Here is a 15,823-nt window from a genome sequence, read left to right on the forward strand (position 1 = left end):
TCGAGCTTTGACCTTCTGCTACTTGGTCTCCTTTCCCACAGCTAGCGGGGTTGCATGTCGGACTTAACAAATGCAAAGGATGGACTCTCTCCGCCGCCCACCCAATGCAGGCGGATAGTGCCGTTGTTGAAATTTGGAGGTGACATCACATCGTGGTGTTGCCCTGGACCTCCTTTGGTGGGGGCTTGTCTTCTATCTCTCTCCCTCGCTGGCAGGTGCCTGGCATGCTTTGCATGCACTTCCTTAGTTCTCTAAAACCGGGTTCTTAAATATTTTTGTAGCATGGACGGCAGCTGAAAGAGGGGAGAGCGTCTCCTGGACGCCACCGCTTTCTTTCATGGCTGCATGGGCCAGCTCCCGCTCGCATGTCTGTCTGTTGCGTAGTAGCTGGAAACGGAGGTGAGCCAGCAGCACGTGACCCACTCGCTCGCCGCAAACCCCAGTTTCGGAGCCATGGCACTAAAGCAAACAGCCCCCTTTTCAGTGTAGAATCCTTAAGGTAAAGAAATCTCTCTCTGAGCAGAGCCAACATCAATACACGTGGGCTGGAGAGCTGGGGAAGGGAGCAGGAGCCGGGGAAGGGGTGAGGAATTTAAATGACGAGCTCGTCTGGTGTCTTAATCAAGGTCATGGCTAGCTTTGATTTCCGCTCCTATCCCACTGGGTGCTTAGTGTCACTGCTGGAGACCTAAGGAGCCCGTCATTGACACCTTGCGCTTTCGAGGCCCCACGGCCATAGCTGTCATCTTCCCTGCTGCCGTTGGGCTGGGCCTCCCGTTGGAGCTCATCTCTCCCTCCGGACGAGCAGCTGACGGATGAGTTCCGTGGTTGTCCTTTGCCCAGTAACTAAATACGCTGCTTCTGCGCTGGCCCAGCTTCTCTCCGCTCGGGCAGTGCGACTGCAGTTGGCATGCCAAGGGGCCTGGCCGGGTGCTGGTACAGGATCCATCCAGCGTCCGCTTGGCAGGGCTCTCAGCTGCTGTTTGCTGCATGGTTCCGACACGCGCTTCGTTCAAGGCAGCAGGGATTGTACAGTGTGGGCCCCTCGGGTGCCATCCAGGCAGGTAGCTGCCGCCCCTCTAAGGAGCTGAGGCGGCCATGGGCAGTGCTTTCGGATGCTCAGACACTGGTGGTGATTCTGCCTTGCACTCTGTAGCGCATCAAAAGTCTTTGGACAAGCTCCTGAACAACTGCCTGCTGAGCCGCACCATGCAAGAGCTGATTGGCTATTACATCACCATGGAGGAGTACTTCATGCGGGAGACTGTCAACAAGGTAGGGCCTGCGGTACTGTAGCCTGGGGTGGGGACCGGGCCTTGAAATCCACAGGGGATTCAGGAGGTGGAAGCCTGTGGTTCATGCTGCTCCACGGTCCTGCTGAGCTCCCTGCCACAAGTGGTGTAAGGGGATTCCATTCGTTCCCCTGCCCCCTTTCAGCAAGCGACCTCTGGGGCGCTCACTGGGAACAATGTCACATGAACAACGTACAGAATTAATTGAAAAACTCCTTTCTGCGCTTCCCAGCCCAATGTCCCCTAAGGGCGAGCTGTCTAGCTGAGGCTTGCAACCGGACACCCCCACGCACATGGGCTGGTCAGACTCGGTAGGCTTCGCAGAGTTGCACCTGGCCACAGCCTCCGAAGGAAACCCCAGAGCACTGCTGGAGGTGCTGTTGGGGGCAGTCTTTCCTTGGAGGCAGTAGGAGTCCAAGGGTGGCTTAAGGCGTTGATGGGGTGTAGAACCAGGGTCCTGCCCACCTGGGGCTGTTAATCCCCTGGCACCTCTTGCTAGAGTAGGAGTGTTAACTTTGTTGTCCTGGCCAAGTTCTAACTTGGGGGATGACTCCACTGACCTGGATATCCTGCAGTGTCAGCCACGCTCGGATCCTTAGCTTCCTGTGCTAAGCGCTCGCTGTGTGCTGTTGAACAGCTCCGGGCAGCACGGGGGTGGATGAAGTGACTCCTGTGTGCAGAGCTTGTGATGGGCTGGATCTGTGTGTAGAAAGCCATTCTAGCCGTGTGCAGCGCTGCTCCCCAGGCTGCCTTCCCACGCGCCGCCATGGAGCATGCCGCGCCAAAGGGCCCTTAGCCGGGAATGGACGTTAGATGCTTGCTAATGTGACATAACAATGAGTTTCAGGTACCCCAAGCTCCTTTCACGGCCCGTGCAGTGCAAGAGACTCTTCCGTCACACGGTCACAAGCATGTATCTGGAGGGGGATGATGTGAGCAGGTTGGGTTTGATCCCTATGAGACAGATTGTGTTAATAGGTAGACCCCCAGCCTGGCTCTGAGTTTTATCAGCAGCGTATTGTGTTGCCGTGTGGATGATTGACAGCCAGGCTCGAGGTCCCTGGCTGGGTGTGCTGCCTGGGGAGTGGAGCTCTCTGAGCCCATGGGGTGGGGGTGGAAGAAGGGTGATCTGGTGATCTTCCCTGTTCCACCATTGAATATTGAGAACTAACAAATGGGGCTGTACCCACAGACATTCTGCTGCTTAAGCTTGGAGATGTGCTGCTCGAGTGGGGCTGGGAGGGCTCGTTGCCCCAGGAAGGTGGGTGGCAGCCTGCAGGAAGGGGGAGTGTGCTTGGGGCTGGATGTGTCTTTGAGCCGTGCAGCCAAAGGTGAACCTGATCCGCTCAGCGAGCCTATCTCAGTCGCTTCCGGACCTGCTGGTCCTTTACCCGCTGCACTCATTGCTGTGAGTTTTCTTTCCCTTCAGGCCGTTGCTATGGACATGTGTGAGAAGGGTCAACTGACCTCCAGCATGGTGGATGACGTCTTCTACATAGTGAAGAAGTGCATCGGGCGCGCCCTGTCCAGCTCCAGCATAGATTGTCTCTGTGCCATGATCAATCACTCCACCACCGAGCTGGAGTCCGACTTCAGGTAATGGGGCAGGCTGCCTGCAGGCATCTCTGGGGCTGAGTGCTGTCTCTGAGTCCCCCAAAGGGCACATGGAAGGATGGGGGGATGAGAGAAAATATACACTATTTATCAGAAATGGCCATAACTGATTTCCCCCCTTATTCGGATCTAGTTTTGTTGCGTATTTAGCAAACACAGCGTTTGTAATAGGATGCTGTTTCCTGCATGTAGAACCTCTGGGTTTCCATGCTTCTGACCTCAAGCATATCTCTTCTCTGGGATATGCCATGTGAAAACAGATCCCCTTGGATCTGGCCAGGGCCTGGTAGCCTTGGTGGGGCCAATGGGTGCAAGAGCCTCAGACCAAAAGTCCTCCAAAGGGCTGAGAGGAAATCTGTGTAGTACTTATACCTGTTTACCTGCATGACTTGTACAGTCTGTGCTTGGCCACTCGCAGGCATTCACCTTAGAGCTCCACATGGCAGGTGAGGTTCCCTGCCATGACTTGAGTGGCTGCCTGATGCTTTTGAACAAGGGGCATGTGGGTACAGAAATCAACCTGTGCCTGTTTTGCATCCCAAGATGGCAATAGCCAGAGTGAACACAGAAGTGACTGCTCTCAACAAGCTACTGCAACCAGCCCGTGTGGGTGAGGCTGGATCCCTGGATGCTGGGCAGTGGACTTTGTGAGGAGCAGAGCGATTTGGCAGGGTTCTGTTTGCTATGCCTAGATCCCGGCTCCTGACTTGAGCAGAAGAGAACTGTTGACCAATATTTGCTAGGCTAATTGTTCTATATCTGTGTCTATCACTTTATTCACACCAGGTATGGTAATAAGCACTGAGCACATAATATCAATATAACGTTCTATATCTCTTTCTTGTGGTTACGTGGCCTGACTTCGTCTGTGTTCTCTAATCCTGTTCACTTCTGCTATGTATCCCATAATGCTTTTGCAAAGCTGAAGTCCACTTTGGCTTTAGAAAATAAGAAAGTTGTCAAAGGCAAAACACATGAATGTTCTGCCCAGTACAAGCTAGGGAGGTACCTTCTTGGACCAGTACCTGGAATGCTGGTGTCCACAACAAAGCTAAGGAAGGAACAGAACTACAAGTGAAGGAACCGGGAGGAACTGGTGGGCTGGATTTTAGTGACATATAAAGAGTTTTGTAACTTGTAAAATCATCCTAGAAATACTCCTAGCTGAACTGTGCAACTTTGGAAGCAAGCCTTCTGTGTAAGTGACTTCAACAATGCTGCATGAGTTGGCGTCCCAGAAATTGGTAGCGTATTGAACCTTTTTTCCGGTACTAAAGTATCATTGACTCTTAGCAGTTAACCTGTCCTGATATTGGTCTGTTGAGTGCATTTTATAGCGAACCAAAGCGTGGTCAAGCAGCGGACTATACCATTTCCCAGCAGAACTGGGCCATGTTAATTCTCCTATGTTGTTCCCAGGGTGAGTCGTGGCCAGAGGGCTGGGCTTGTGCAACTGGGCCTGGCCTGATGCTTCTCTGTCCGCCTGATTGGCTTGCTCTGTCCATCCCCAGGGAGGTTCTGTGCACCAAGCTGAAGCTGGGCTTCCCGGCCACCACCTTCCAAGACATCCAGAGGGGGGTAACCAGTGCGGTGAACATCATGCACAGCAGCCTGCAGCAGGGCAAGTTTGACACCAAAGGCATCGAAAGCACCGATGAGGCCAAGCAGTCCTTTCTGGTGGGTTTTGTGCAGGCTTGGATGGAGGGCAGGGCAGGCGGCGAGGCCGGAGGGCCTGGAGAATGTGAGGAAAGGGAGATGCTTGAATATCTAGTGTTCCAGGAACAGGAAAGACTGTCTCTTGGGCTTGAGTGATATGACCATGGCCTGAGAGCCAGGATGGGGGCAGGGTGACCTCTGACTCCTGGTAGAAGGTTGATGCTGCATCTCCCAAACCATTCCTCCCTGGATACTTAGCCAGGCAAGATTCTCCAGTCATCCCACAAGCTGCGTGTTCCCCTTGGAAAGTGGGTCTGCTCTGCGCTGAGCTTATCATCGATGCCCCTCAGAGAGGCACTGGGAGGGGGCCACTTCCCCCGGGGGGAACTCTTGCACGGAAGAATTGCATGGGATGAATGAGCTCTGCTGATATGCCGAAAAGGTTTTCATCACTGGTGGCCACTGCGCTTGGAGCATGAGAGCCGCTCCGTTGTCTTCTCTTCACATAGTGCTACAGCCGGCCGTGTTCAGGGGTCAGAGCCTGGAAGTCAGCTTTACAGAGCAAGAAATGTGAGCCCACCTCTGTCGCCTCTGTGGCTCTCTGCTGCTTCCCTCCCTCTGGAGGAGCACTGGCTAGATCTCAGGACACCTCTGCACCCACCCACGCATGCCCTACACATGCATATGGGAGACTGCACTGTTTGACTGGTTTCCTGATCCAGCACTGAAAGGGTTTCCCACTGATGGGACATCCTTGATGCCAAGCAGACCTCAAGTGAAGTCCCTTGACTGGCAGCAGTGGTGATGGCTGGCACGGACCTGTGTGCTCTGTCTGCCCCCGGCAGCACTATGAATGCATAGCAATGAGGAGGCTATGCGGGTGGTTCATTGTGCTTGGAGGAGAGAAATCAAAGGCGTGAGTGAAGGGAGGGTGCAGGGCCGATCGCTTTATTTCATTACGCTCTTGGTGACAGGGCTCTGGATTTCCTGAAGCAAAGTACTTAAAATGTCAGCGCTCCTGCCGGAGTCCCTCATTCACCTGTCAGCCTGGCTCGTTTTCCTGTCTCCAGGAAATCTCAGCATCGCACTGACGTTTACTTCAACAGGTGAAGAGCAAAATGTCACCACTGCTGATGTTTTAATGAGGATTGTCACAGGGCAGGAGAATTTCTGCGCTCTCCTGCCTGCCCATCAGTGACTTGCTTTTCACCACCGCTTTCCTGGACTTACTTGTGTGTAAGCAGCTGGCTCTGGGCGTTCCCAACCCAGAGTGTTCTCAGTGATGCTGCCGCAAAAGCAGTGCAAAACTCAAGGGTGGGACTTCCTGCAGGAATGAGGCAGAGAGCTGTCACTCAAACACTTCTATATATAAAACAGTAGTGGGGGGAGGGTAGATCGGACATCACTGGAAACGTATGGTGTCTTCTACACTTACCTATTTGCAGTTGACTTACTGTGCAGTTCCATTATGCTCCTTCCTCTTTGTTCCAGGTAACCTTAAACAATGTGGAGGTCTGCAGCGAAAACATCATGACCCTGAAGAAGACTTTGGAGGTAATGTCTGGCATCTTTATTGGCTTCCTATAACCAGCCTTACAATCAACTCCCGTCCAGCTGGGTACATTTTAGGGGTTTCTGTTGTGGAATGAATGCTCCTAGCCTCCTGTGGTCTTGGCCTTACTTGACTTTTAGGGATCCTATTTAACCTCGGGTGACCTGTCCTGCTAGTTCAAATAGATTGGTAGAAAAAAATGGGCTGGATGGGACCACTATCAATACTTGAGTCCATCCACCTACCTCCTGGCAGAATGGATGTAATTATCCCTAGTGAATTTCCAAATTTTCTGTGAGGCTGAAACCTTCGTTGTTTACAGGGACGGCGATTTGTTTCCTGTTTTCGTTTAATACCTAAATCTTCCTGTGGTGGGGCCAGTACTGCACATTCGATCTGTATCTAATGAGAACATGCTCATTCGCATACAGCTTTTACGTCTGGACCTCTTTCCTTTTGACTGACTGACTTCTGGTTTTAACCTTTCTTTATCGCTCTCATTTTCCAAGGCCAGGTCTACACTACAGACCCAGCTGTGTCGCTCGGGGATGTGAAAACACCACACTCCTGAATGACATAATTATATCGATCTAACCTCTTGTGTAGACAGTGCTGTGTCTGAGAGCTGCTCCCGTCTCTCGGCGAGATGGCTTAACTACACCAGGGGGTCTCAACCTTCATTGCACCGCGACCCCCTTCTCACAACAAAAATTACTACACGACCCCAGGAGGGGGGGGGCAAAGCCTGAGCCCGCTCAAGCCCCACGACCCTGGGCAGGGGGGCCAAAGCCTGAGCCCCACAACCCCTGGCAGGGGAGAGGGGGCACAGCCAAAGCTCAAAGGCTTCAGCCCCAGGCAGGGGGCCTGTAACCTGAGCCCCGCCGCCAACGGCTCGGACTTTAGCACTGGGCCCCAGCAAGTCTAAGCCAGCCCTGGCAACCCCATTAAAATGGGGTCACGACCTACTTCGAGGTCCCAGCCCACAGTTTGAGAAGCCCTGAACTACACTGATGGGAGACGCTTCCCTTGTCTTCCGCTGTAGCTCTGTACATGTAGACCAGCCCCAAATCTCCAATACCATTTCTGCTGATCACCTTTGAACTTTGTTCAGTTTACCTCGTTATTTTTAATAATGACTTATCTCCAAACTCATTTTGTCCTGGCTACCTATATGTGGTAGCCCAGTGGACTAACCAGAAGAAAATACTGTCCATACACACACAGACTTGGAAAAAATAAAACCCCACCAGTCATGAGAACCTGATTTTTTTTTAAAGGGGATTCAGCTCAGCTGCTAAATTAATACCTAGTGTCAAACCAGCGTGACTGCTGTCTGAAGCATGTAGAAGACCTAGCCCCTGCCTTGCAGAGCTTATAGTCTAAATAGATGTGATCCAACCAGCTGATGCCAGAAAGACTGTGGGTGGGGCCGTGGGAAGGGGGACAAGTTACGAAAAACTTGTGGTTGGTTAGAGTTGAGCAGGTATCTTAATGATTCTTAAATTAGCAGGGGGTTATTTTCAGTAGGTGTTAATACTAATCCGTATTTTTATTATTGGGGTGCGTGTGGGGTTGCAGTTGGGGAGGGAAGTAGTGGAAAAGGGCAGTGATTGAGGGCGTAGAGTGGGGAAGTAGAAGCTGGGGGGTGGAGGGGGGGAAGAAGGTGGTCGAAAAACCTGATTTGCGCAAACAATTGAGTAACTGGATTTGCCAGTGCAAACAAAGCACATGCAGACTTGTGCCTGCCCAAATCCAGAGACTGGTGCTGCAGATTGGGTGCTGAGACTCTGCCAGCTGGGGAAGACCGAACTTCTCCATCTGTTACGCCATTTGGGGCAGGGACTGTCTTTGTTACGTCTGTACAGCTCCTAGCACAGTGAGGTGCTGCTCCATGATGGGTTCCAGGGTGCAACTGCAAAATAAATAAATATTAGTGCTCATCCCATTTCCGGTAATGTTGGGCTGTTGATGTTCAGCCCAGTAAAAGAGACTTTCACGCTGGGACTTGTCCTTTTCCGAAACCACGTTGAATGGACTGAAATCTCTCCTCTGGCCAGGCCAAGGGCTAGCTTGTCAGCGTTCGGTTAGACCTTGTGAAAATGCTAAAAGAACCTCCAGCCCTTGTTTCTCCATCTGTGACACGGAGATCATTTCCCTAGGGCTTGGATTAGAGATAGCCAGGTGGTTCCAACTCTGTCTAGTGCCATGTTTCCTGCTCCATTGTAGTCTGTTTCCATGGCAGTGGCATCGTTCTTAATGGTTTTCTTGTGACATCTGTTGTCCTCCCCTTTCCCATTTTCCACCAAGTCCAGTCAAGGGCTTGTCTGGGAATACGGCTTTTGACACCCGTACAACATGTCCAATCCCCTTCAGCCTCTCTCCTCGAATCACTCAATGCCTCTCTGGCCTCTTGGCCGGTCCTTTGTAATACAGCTGCGTTAGTTACGTTATGGCACCAAGTGTTCTCCGCAAGCATCGGGGGGAGAGGGGGGGGTTTCTTTGTATGACCGTAACAGGGTCCCGTTGTGCTGTGTGCTGTACAAACACAGAGTAAACGCTGATCCCTGCCCCCAAGAGCTGACAATCTGCTAGGCCAGTGCAGAGCGCTCCAAGTGTCCCATAGCACTTACAGCCTGCGTACGGGGGTGTTACAGCCTGCGTACGGGGGTGTTACAGCCTGCGTACGGGGGTGTTACAGCCTGCGTACGGGGGTGTTACAGCCTGCGTACGGGTGTGTCTTTCCCACAGAGCGACTGTGCCAAGCTACTCAGCCAAGGCTTTGGGGGCGAACAAGCCGAAGCCAAGCTCGACAGCTGCCTCGCCGACATGGCTGCCGTGTCGAACAAGTTCAGAGATCTGCTGCAGGTGAGCTGCTTGCCGTGCGTGTGGTGCACTCCGGCTGACGCAGCCACTCGGCTGGCTCTGAGATGCACCCAGAAATGGGAGATCATCAGCCCAGGGCCTGTGCTAGCTCTGGCTGTGAGTCCAGCCCAGATGGTGTGGAGGGGGGGTAAGCATTGATCGTACGCTGAGTAACAGTGATGCCTCCTGGCTGGGGAGGGAGGAGCTCTAAAGGCGAGCTGCGGAGCAGAAGGAATGTGGTTCCCCTTGCTGCTTTGTGCTGAGTGAAGGTGCTCTCGCCAGGGAAAGGTGCAATATTAGAACCATGAGTTCTCAGATCTTCCCTTCTCCCTCTTTGGGGGGAACCTTGGCAAGGCCTTCAGCGGGTATGTGTAAGGATGGCATCTGAGGAGCTCTTGCCATCCCACAGGTGTAATCCAAGAACCAGCATCTCTCTTCCCCTAGCGAAATATCCAGCTTCTCCTTCTCTCAGTGGGTAGCTGCTGCTAAGGCTACAATCTCGTGTCCTCCAGCGAGTTTGCCAAAGAGAGGACGAGGAAGGTTTAATGTTTGGGGTATGGAAGCCAAGCAGCAGAGAACTTGGTTTGAGCAAACCCTGAGACCATCTTCCTCCTTGAGAGGAGCGGGGAGAGCAAACGCGTTTTCTCTTGCTTTGCCATGCACCATCCCCGGCTTGCGTTGAGCCTCTCCTGCAGGTGGGTTCCTTGGCCCATGGCTAATGCTGAAACCCTGCAGGAAAGTCGTCTTTCGTCTACTGCTAACCCAGTCTTGTTAAAGCTGGGTGGGAAGCAATTGGGCTCCCATGCAGCCTGAGTCACAGGCATCCCCTTTCAGTGGAAAAGGGCAGCTGCCGGCAGCGGACTCAGAGATGCCAGTTGTAATTAAAAACTTCCACCAACTGCCTGGTGAGAAGCTTCTTGCAGAGCGACCCCTCGTGTCCCCTGAGCCAGGCAGGGAGACCCTTCACGAGCGTGCTAGCCTTGCCGCTACATAGGACTTACCTCGGCCACCACTCACAAGCTGCTGCGTGGTGACGTGGAACTACTGCTCCCCGGGAAAGCAGAGTCCCTGCGACGACAGCTAGCTCTTCTCGGAGCTTTTCCTTTGGAATCTGGCCATGGCTGCCTCCTTGCCCTATCTGGCCCTGACAAGCAGAAGGCTGCGTCAGTCAGTGGCCTTCCCCCTCTCACCTTGGGGCTAGAGCCTCACCTGGCTCCTGTGCACGGCGCTTGGCATCCAGACTCCTGGGTTCCATTCCCATCTCGACTTGCTACCTGATCCTGCACCAGTCTCTCTCCAGGCTTCGTCCCCCCCCCGGGGGTCATACTCCCCTGGCTCACGGGGCAGACTCCGGGGAGGGTGAGAAGAGCAGGTGCATGTTCGTTGGAAACAAGGCGTGCTCAGTCATTTGCTGGGTCCTCTTCCTCTTCTCCCCAGGAAGGACTCAGTGAGCTGAACAGCACAGCTGTCAAACCACAGGTGAAACCCTGGATCAACCTCTTCCTTTCGGTCTCCCATAATATCGAGGAGGTAAGCCTCACCTTTCTCTGCTCCCCAAGTGTCCAGCTCCATAGGGCTCTGCACCTGTAACGGCGGGGAGGGGTCAGAGGGAGAGGCCTGGCTCACTTCCCAAAGATCTTCCCTGCTGTTACCTCAGCATGGCCAGGCAATGAACTCCTTGGCCGTCCAAGGACCACCCGTCGGACTGAAACCTAGAAGATGGGACCCCAGGAAAACGTGGTGAGGGGTGCAGAATGCTGCCCTGTCAGGGACCGTTCCTATCCCAGTATCACAACTCAAGACTTCTCATGCCAGTGACACAGTTCTGAAAAGCATCATACTAGCTGGTTTGTGTGGGACGGGTACATTTTGGTATGAAGGAATATCTGCTCCCCACCCCTGGAACGTCCCTTAGGATGCTCTACACTGGTGCCCGAGGGGCTAACTCTGCGGGTTGTTGCTTTAAGTAGCTGTACTGGATTAGACCATTGGTCCAGGTAGTCCTGCATCCTTGCCTTGTATCTGATACTTCAGAGCAAGGAAGAAATGCCTTGCTAGTAACACACCTGGTCAAGTTGTGCATTGGAGTACATGCAGATTATGGCATAGAGAGTACACTTATAAAGTTTGCGGATGGTACCAAGCTGGGAGGATTTGCAAGTGCTTTGGAGGATAGGATTAAAATTCAAAATGATCTGGACAAACTGGAGAAATGGCCTGAAATTCAAGGACAAATGCAAAGTCCTCCACTTAGGAACAATCAGTTGCACACATACAAAATGGGAAATGACTGCTTAGGAAGGAGTACAGCGGAAAGGGATCTGGGGATCATAGTGGACCACAAGCTAAATATGAGTCAACAGTGTAACACTGTTGCAAAAAAAAAAAAGCAAACATCATTCTGGGATGTATTAGCAGGAGTGTTGTAAAAAAGACACAAGAAGCAATTCTTCCACTCTACTCCACGCTGATTAGGCCTCACCTGGAGTATTGTGTCCAGTTCTGAGTTTTCAGGAAAGATGTGGACAAATTAGAGAAAGTCCAGAGAAGAACAACAAAAATCATTAAAGGTCTAGAAAACATGACCTGTGAGGAAAGATTGAAAGAATTGGGTTTGTTTAGTCAGGAGAAGAGAAGTCTGAGAGGGGACATAAGTTTTCAAGTACATAAAAGGTTGTTACAAGGAGGAGGGAGAAGAATTGTTCTCTTTAACCTCTAAGGATAGGACAAGAAGCAATGGGCTTAAATTGCAGCAAGGGAGGTTTAGGTTGGACATTTGGAAAAACTTCCTAATTGTCAGGGTGGTTAAGCACTGGAATAAATTGTCCAGGGAGGTTGTGGAATCTCCATCATTGGAAGTTTTTAAGAGTGAGTTAGACACACCTGTCGGATGGTTTAGATAAGAGTTAGTCCTGCCGTTAGTGCAGGGCTGGGCTAGACAACCTCTGGAGGTGCCTTCCAGTCCGACGATTCTGTGATTCTACGTGGAGGGAGGGGGGAATCCCAGGCAATCCGTTTATCCCCCGAAGCATGGCCTTAAATCATCTTGAGCGTACACAGCTACTATCTACCTAGCCATCTGCGAGTGATGGGCCCAGGTCAGGCATGTCCTTGTCCTTTCTCCTGGCCTCTCCCAAGCGGAGGGACAGATGAGCACGAAAAGACTCTTCCTTTAGTGCAAATAACTTGGGCATCGTGGGGCCTGCTAAACCTTGCAGGCCAGATAAAGCTAAGCAGAGAAACTGTGGAGGACTTGATGCAGTGCAGCAGGGACGTCAGACCCATTAGGACTGCTGTAGCTAAAGCAGGTTCTCCCAGTCCTGCCAGAGTGCGGCTCTTCACAAGCCAGGGGTGCTGGGGATAAGTAATTAGCCCTCGTTCTGCTCCAATGGTAGGAAGAGTTCAATGATTATGAAGCCAACGACCCATGGGTGCAGCAGTTCATCATCAACCTGGAACAGCAAATGGCAGAGTTCAAGGTGAGTTGTCCTGAGCACCAATAACCTAACTGAGGCTTTGGGCCAGTCGTGCCCAGCGGCATGGCCTGACTGACTCCCTGCTCGGGCGGGTGATGGACACAGCCCTCCCCTCATTGCTCCTGCTGTTTACAAGAACCCAAAGAACCCCCTTCGCGTTGATTCTCCAGCGCTGAGCCCTCCCCGAGAGGTCAGTGAGCCTCACATCTGCGGGTCTTCCCAAGCCCCGGCGCCCCAGGCCTGAGCGCTGAGCCGTTGTGGTTTGGTTTGGCTCTGCTCTTTAAGCACGGCCATTAGCACCGTACATGCGGCTGTTCTCGCTGACTCCAGGCCTTTCACTGGCGCTGGTTTCGGTTGACTTCTGCCCAGTGGCTGCAGGACAATGACGTGGTTTTCTGTCCCCAGGCTGGGCTCTCGCCCGTGATCTACGACAGCCTCAGCAGCCTGACCACCAGTCTCATTGCCATTGAGCTGGAGAAGGTGGTTCTCAAGTCTACCTTCAGCCGGGTAAGCAGACAGCTGTGTCCTCCCTCCCTTGCGCAGCAGCCGCCGGATGCACGGCAGGCCCGGGAGAGTCCTGCTTTGCCCCTCTCCTACCTTAAGAGGGGTGGGGAGGCTGGGCTAGAACTCGCCGTACAGCCGTTCCCCCGCCGGCAGCGCCACTGAGCTTCCGGCTACCCTGCAATTCCAGCCTTCGAAGCTAAAACTTTGGGTTTCCTCCCCACTCAGTGACCCCAGTGCTTGTGTCTAGACTTAGCCAGCTCAAAAGAGTCCCAATTGGAGCGAACTGTCAGGGGAAGCTTTGGCAGTGGGGCTAGGGAGACCTTGCAGAGAAACAGGCGTTGGCCCGTGAAGTGTCCGGCTATAAGCCACTGCCTACTTTCCAGCCCCAGAGCACCATGTTCCATGGAATTCTTCCCTCTCCTCACCCATCATGACATCTGTGAAATGCAAAGCCATGTGCCCATGGAATGTGGAAGGGTAACACGGTTTTCTTGGTGCGCTCAGCTTGGCGGCCTGCAGTTCGATAAGGAGCTGAGATCGCTGATAGCCTATCTCACCACTGTGACCACATGGACCATCCGGGACAAGTTTGCTCGTCTTTCCCAGATGGCGACCATCCTCAATCTGGAAAGGGTGAGCTCTCCTCTGACTCTCCGTGCTGGGGGCGGTAGAATGAACAGCAACAGCTTCTTCCTAAGCCAGCCTCCACAGAGGTCTCCTAGGCTCAGCCTGGATTTGCAGCCCCCAACGCGCTCCCCCCATGCCTGCTGTTCCTGCAGCACTTGTTGCTGGGGGAGGGGGAGGGGGGTAGTTGCAGGAGCTTAGACCTTCTGCCCACCCATCACTCCCACCCCATGCTCTGGAGTGTCTGATCTTCCATGTAGTTGGAGCTGGGGAGTAGAATGGCATATTCATGTGTTGTCGTTTCCCACAGCCTGACTTTCTTTCTTTCTCCAGGTGACAGAGATCCTGGATTATTGGGGCCCCAACTCAGGCCCCCTGACCTGGCGCCTCACTCCAGCAGAGGTCCGTCAGGTGCTGGCCCTCCGAATCGACTTCCGCAGCGAGGACATTAAGAGGCTGCGCCTGTAGCCGTCACTATCTGCAGCGCCTGACTGTCCTCGGATGCGCTTCATAGCGTGAACGTAGCAACCCCTGGGGCCCGTCCTTGTGCTTCCAGCACTTGCTGCAGCAGGACTGTGACAGGCCCAGGTGTGGCCGGCTGGCTCTGTCAGCCACCAGCCCAGTGATGACTCTAGTGCTTCTCCCCAGTGCCCCACACACGGCTTTCCTGGTATGGGAGACCTGGACTCGAGAAGGCCCAGTGCAGCCCATTGCCCTTCAGGGAGCAGAGATACGGCGGCCGTGCAATCGCCCATGTTTTCGAGCAGTGGCGTTCCAGCAGGGCTCCTCACTGAGGTGCCTCCCCCATGACACTAACACTAAAGGATCAGGCTGTTCTGACAGAGGTTTAGAGCTTGCTCATGCCTTCCTCTGCGCGCCTTCCTGTCTCATGACTGGTTCTGTGGAGTACGTGGTTGCAGTTCCCGATGCTGCCCTAGGCGGTGACTCAAGCACCGGTGACCTTGTGCAGCCCTCCACAAACCATTGGCTCCGAGTCCATGGCTGCCCTGGCCCACCAGGGGTGTAATCCTGGCGTTCTTCCCCCTGCAGTGGTGCCAGTTCACAGCTCAGTTGCTGGAGTTCCAGGGGAGGCCCTGCCCTGGAGAGGAGCTGTCTCCTGGGCTAGTTCTTTGGGCTGGGGCCTAAGTGGGGATTGTCTGAACTTCACCCTGGGGCTGCTGAGGGTCAAGTCCCTGCCGGAATCAGGGCTCTGGCTCCTCTTGTACCTGTCTACACGGTGCGGCGAGGCGGTGAATAAAGATGGAGGAGTGGGGAGTAACGTTCCTCCGGTGACGTGTGTTCCGGGCTGGGCGAGTGCATGGCCAATGGGAGCTAAGGCCGGAACCTGCTGCAGGCTCCTTCCCTACCTACAGTGTGGTGTACGCGTGTCTTGTCCGTCTGCCTGGTGCCCTGAGAGCACAGAGGTGGCACTGGGCTAGTCTAAGTGATGCTGAATTTGCACTGCTTAGCCTAGTACCATGCTAGCTTCGTCTCCCTACCGTGCAGCTAGGCCGTGTGATGCTCTCAGCCCTCCCTGGGTGCAGATGAGCTCTGCCTAGCCTTGGTCTCCAGCTGGGTGGGCTGAGCTGCCTCCAGCCCAGGGCTCTGCTGGGAGGGAAGAGTGACAGCACACTGGCGGGGGGGGGACGGGGGGGACGGACAGTGGATTCCCACAGAGGAAACTCTCAGCTCTTGGTAGTCAGAGAAGGGCGGGGGGAGCAATGACTCACCACACACTCAAAGCTTTCTGTAGTGTTCAGGGACTTGGCTGCTGCTGGAAGCCAGGCCCGCCCTCCCAGGCAGCACTGGCAGGTCGCAGAGGATCCCACGTGATTTGGGCTGCCCCAGGGAATGTTCAGCTAGAAGGTGGAGGCTGGGCTTGGCTCCTGCATGGCTATGAACACGTCTCAAAGCATGCGGGACCATTCACCGTCCTGCTCGACCGGGCATGAGTCATCCAACGGGCTTTGTGGTCTGATCCTACTGGCAATAGGAAAAGCGGCTACGCTACCCTGTTCTCAGGAGAAGGCTCAGTGCAGGAGCTACCTGCAAACCAAGCCTTAGTCACCATTCCCATGGCCCCAGTTACTGATCCATCTGCAGAAAGTCCATATAAAAATACAGGCGCATGACCCAAGCAACTGCGGTGGTCATCTCCGCTGTACAGAGGCTTCGGAGGATTAGTTTTTTATTGGCAAATGTTGAAACATTGATTTCATTGTACACACAAATAGATGAAAAAC

General features: G+C 53.6%; 1 protein-coding gene across 2 annotated transcripts in view; it reads left to right on the plus strand.

Annotated features, from left to right (window-relative positions):
• The window catches only part of COG4 (component of oligomeric golgi complex 4), a 30,863-nt gene extending 15,911 nt beyond the window's left edge, over positions 1 to 14,952 (plus strand). For both annotated transcript variants that reach the window (XM_034788926.1, XM_034788927.1), the window contains exons 10-19: positions 1,157 to 1,275; positions 2,722 to 2,888; positions 4,418 to 4,583; positions 6,054 to 6,116; positions 8,863 to 8,979; positions 10,414 to 10,506; positions 12,372 to 12,455; positions 12,858 to 12,959; positions 13,461 to 13,589; positions 13,914 to 14,952. In XM_034788926.1, the coding sequence (XP_034644817.1) occupies positions 1,157 to 1,275; positions 2,722 to 2,888; positions 4,418 to 4,583; positions 6,054 to 6,116; positions 8,863 to 8,979; positions 10,414 to 10,506; positions 12,372 to 12,455; positions 12,858 to 12,959; positions 13,461 to 13,589; positions 13,914 to 14,048 (1,175 nt within the window). In that variant the 3' untranslated portion in view covers positions 14,049 to 14,952. The remainder of the gene's footprint in view (positions 1 to 1,156; positions 1,276 to 2,721; positions 2,889 to 4,417; positions 4,584 to 6,053; positions 6,117 to 8,862; positions 8,980 to 10,413; positions 10,507 to 12,371; positions 12,456 to 12,857; positions 12,960 to 13,460; positions 13,590 to 13,913) is intronic.
• The last annotated feature ends 871 nt before the right edge of the window (positions 14,953 to 15,823 follow it).

This window comes from Trachemys scripta, chromosome 13 (assembly GCF_013100865.1).
Source record: "Trachemys scripta elegans isolate TJP31775 chromosome 13, CAS_Tse_1.0, whole genome shotgun sequence".
In the NCBI taxonomy this organism is placed as follows: Eukaryota; Metazoa; Chordata; order Testudines; family Emydidae; genus Trachemys; species Trachemys scripta.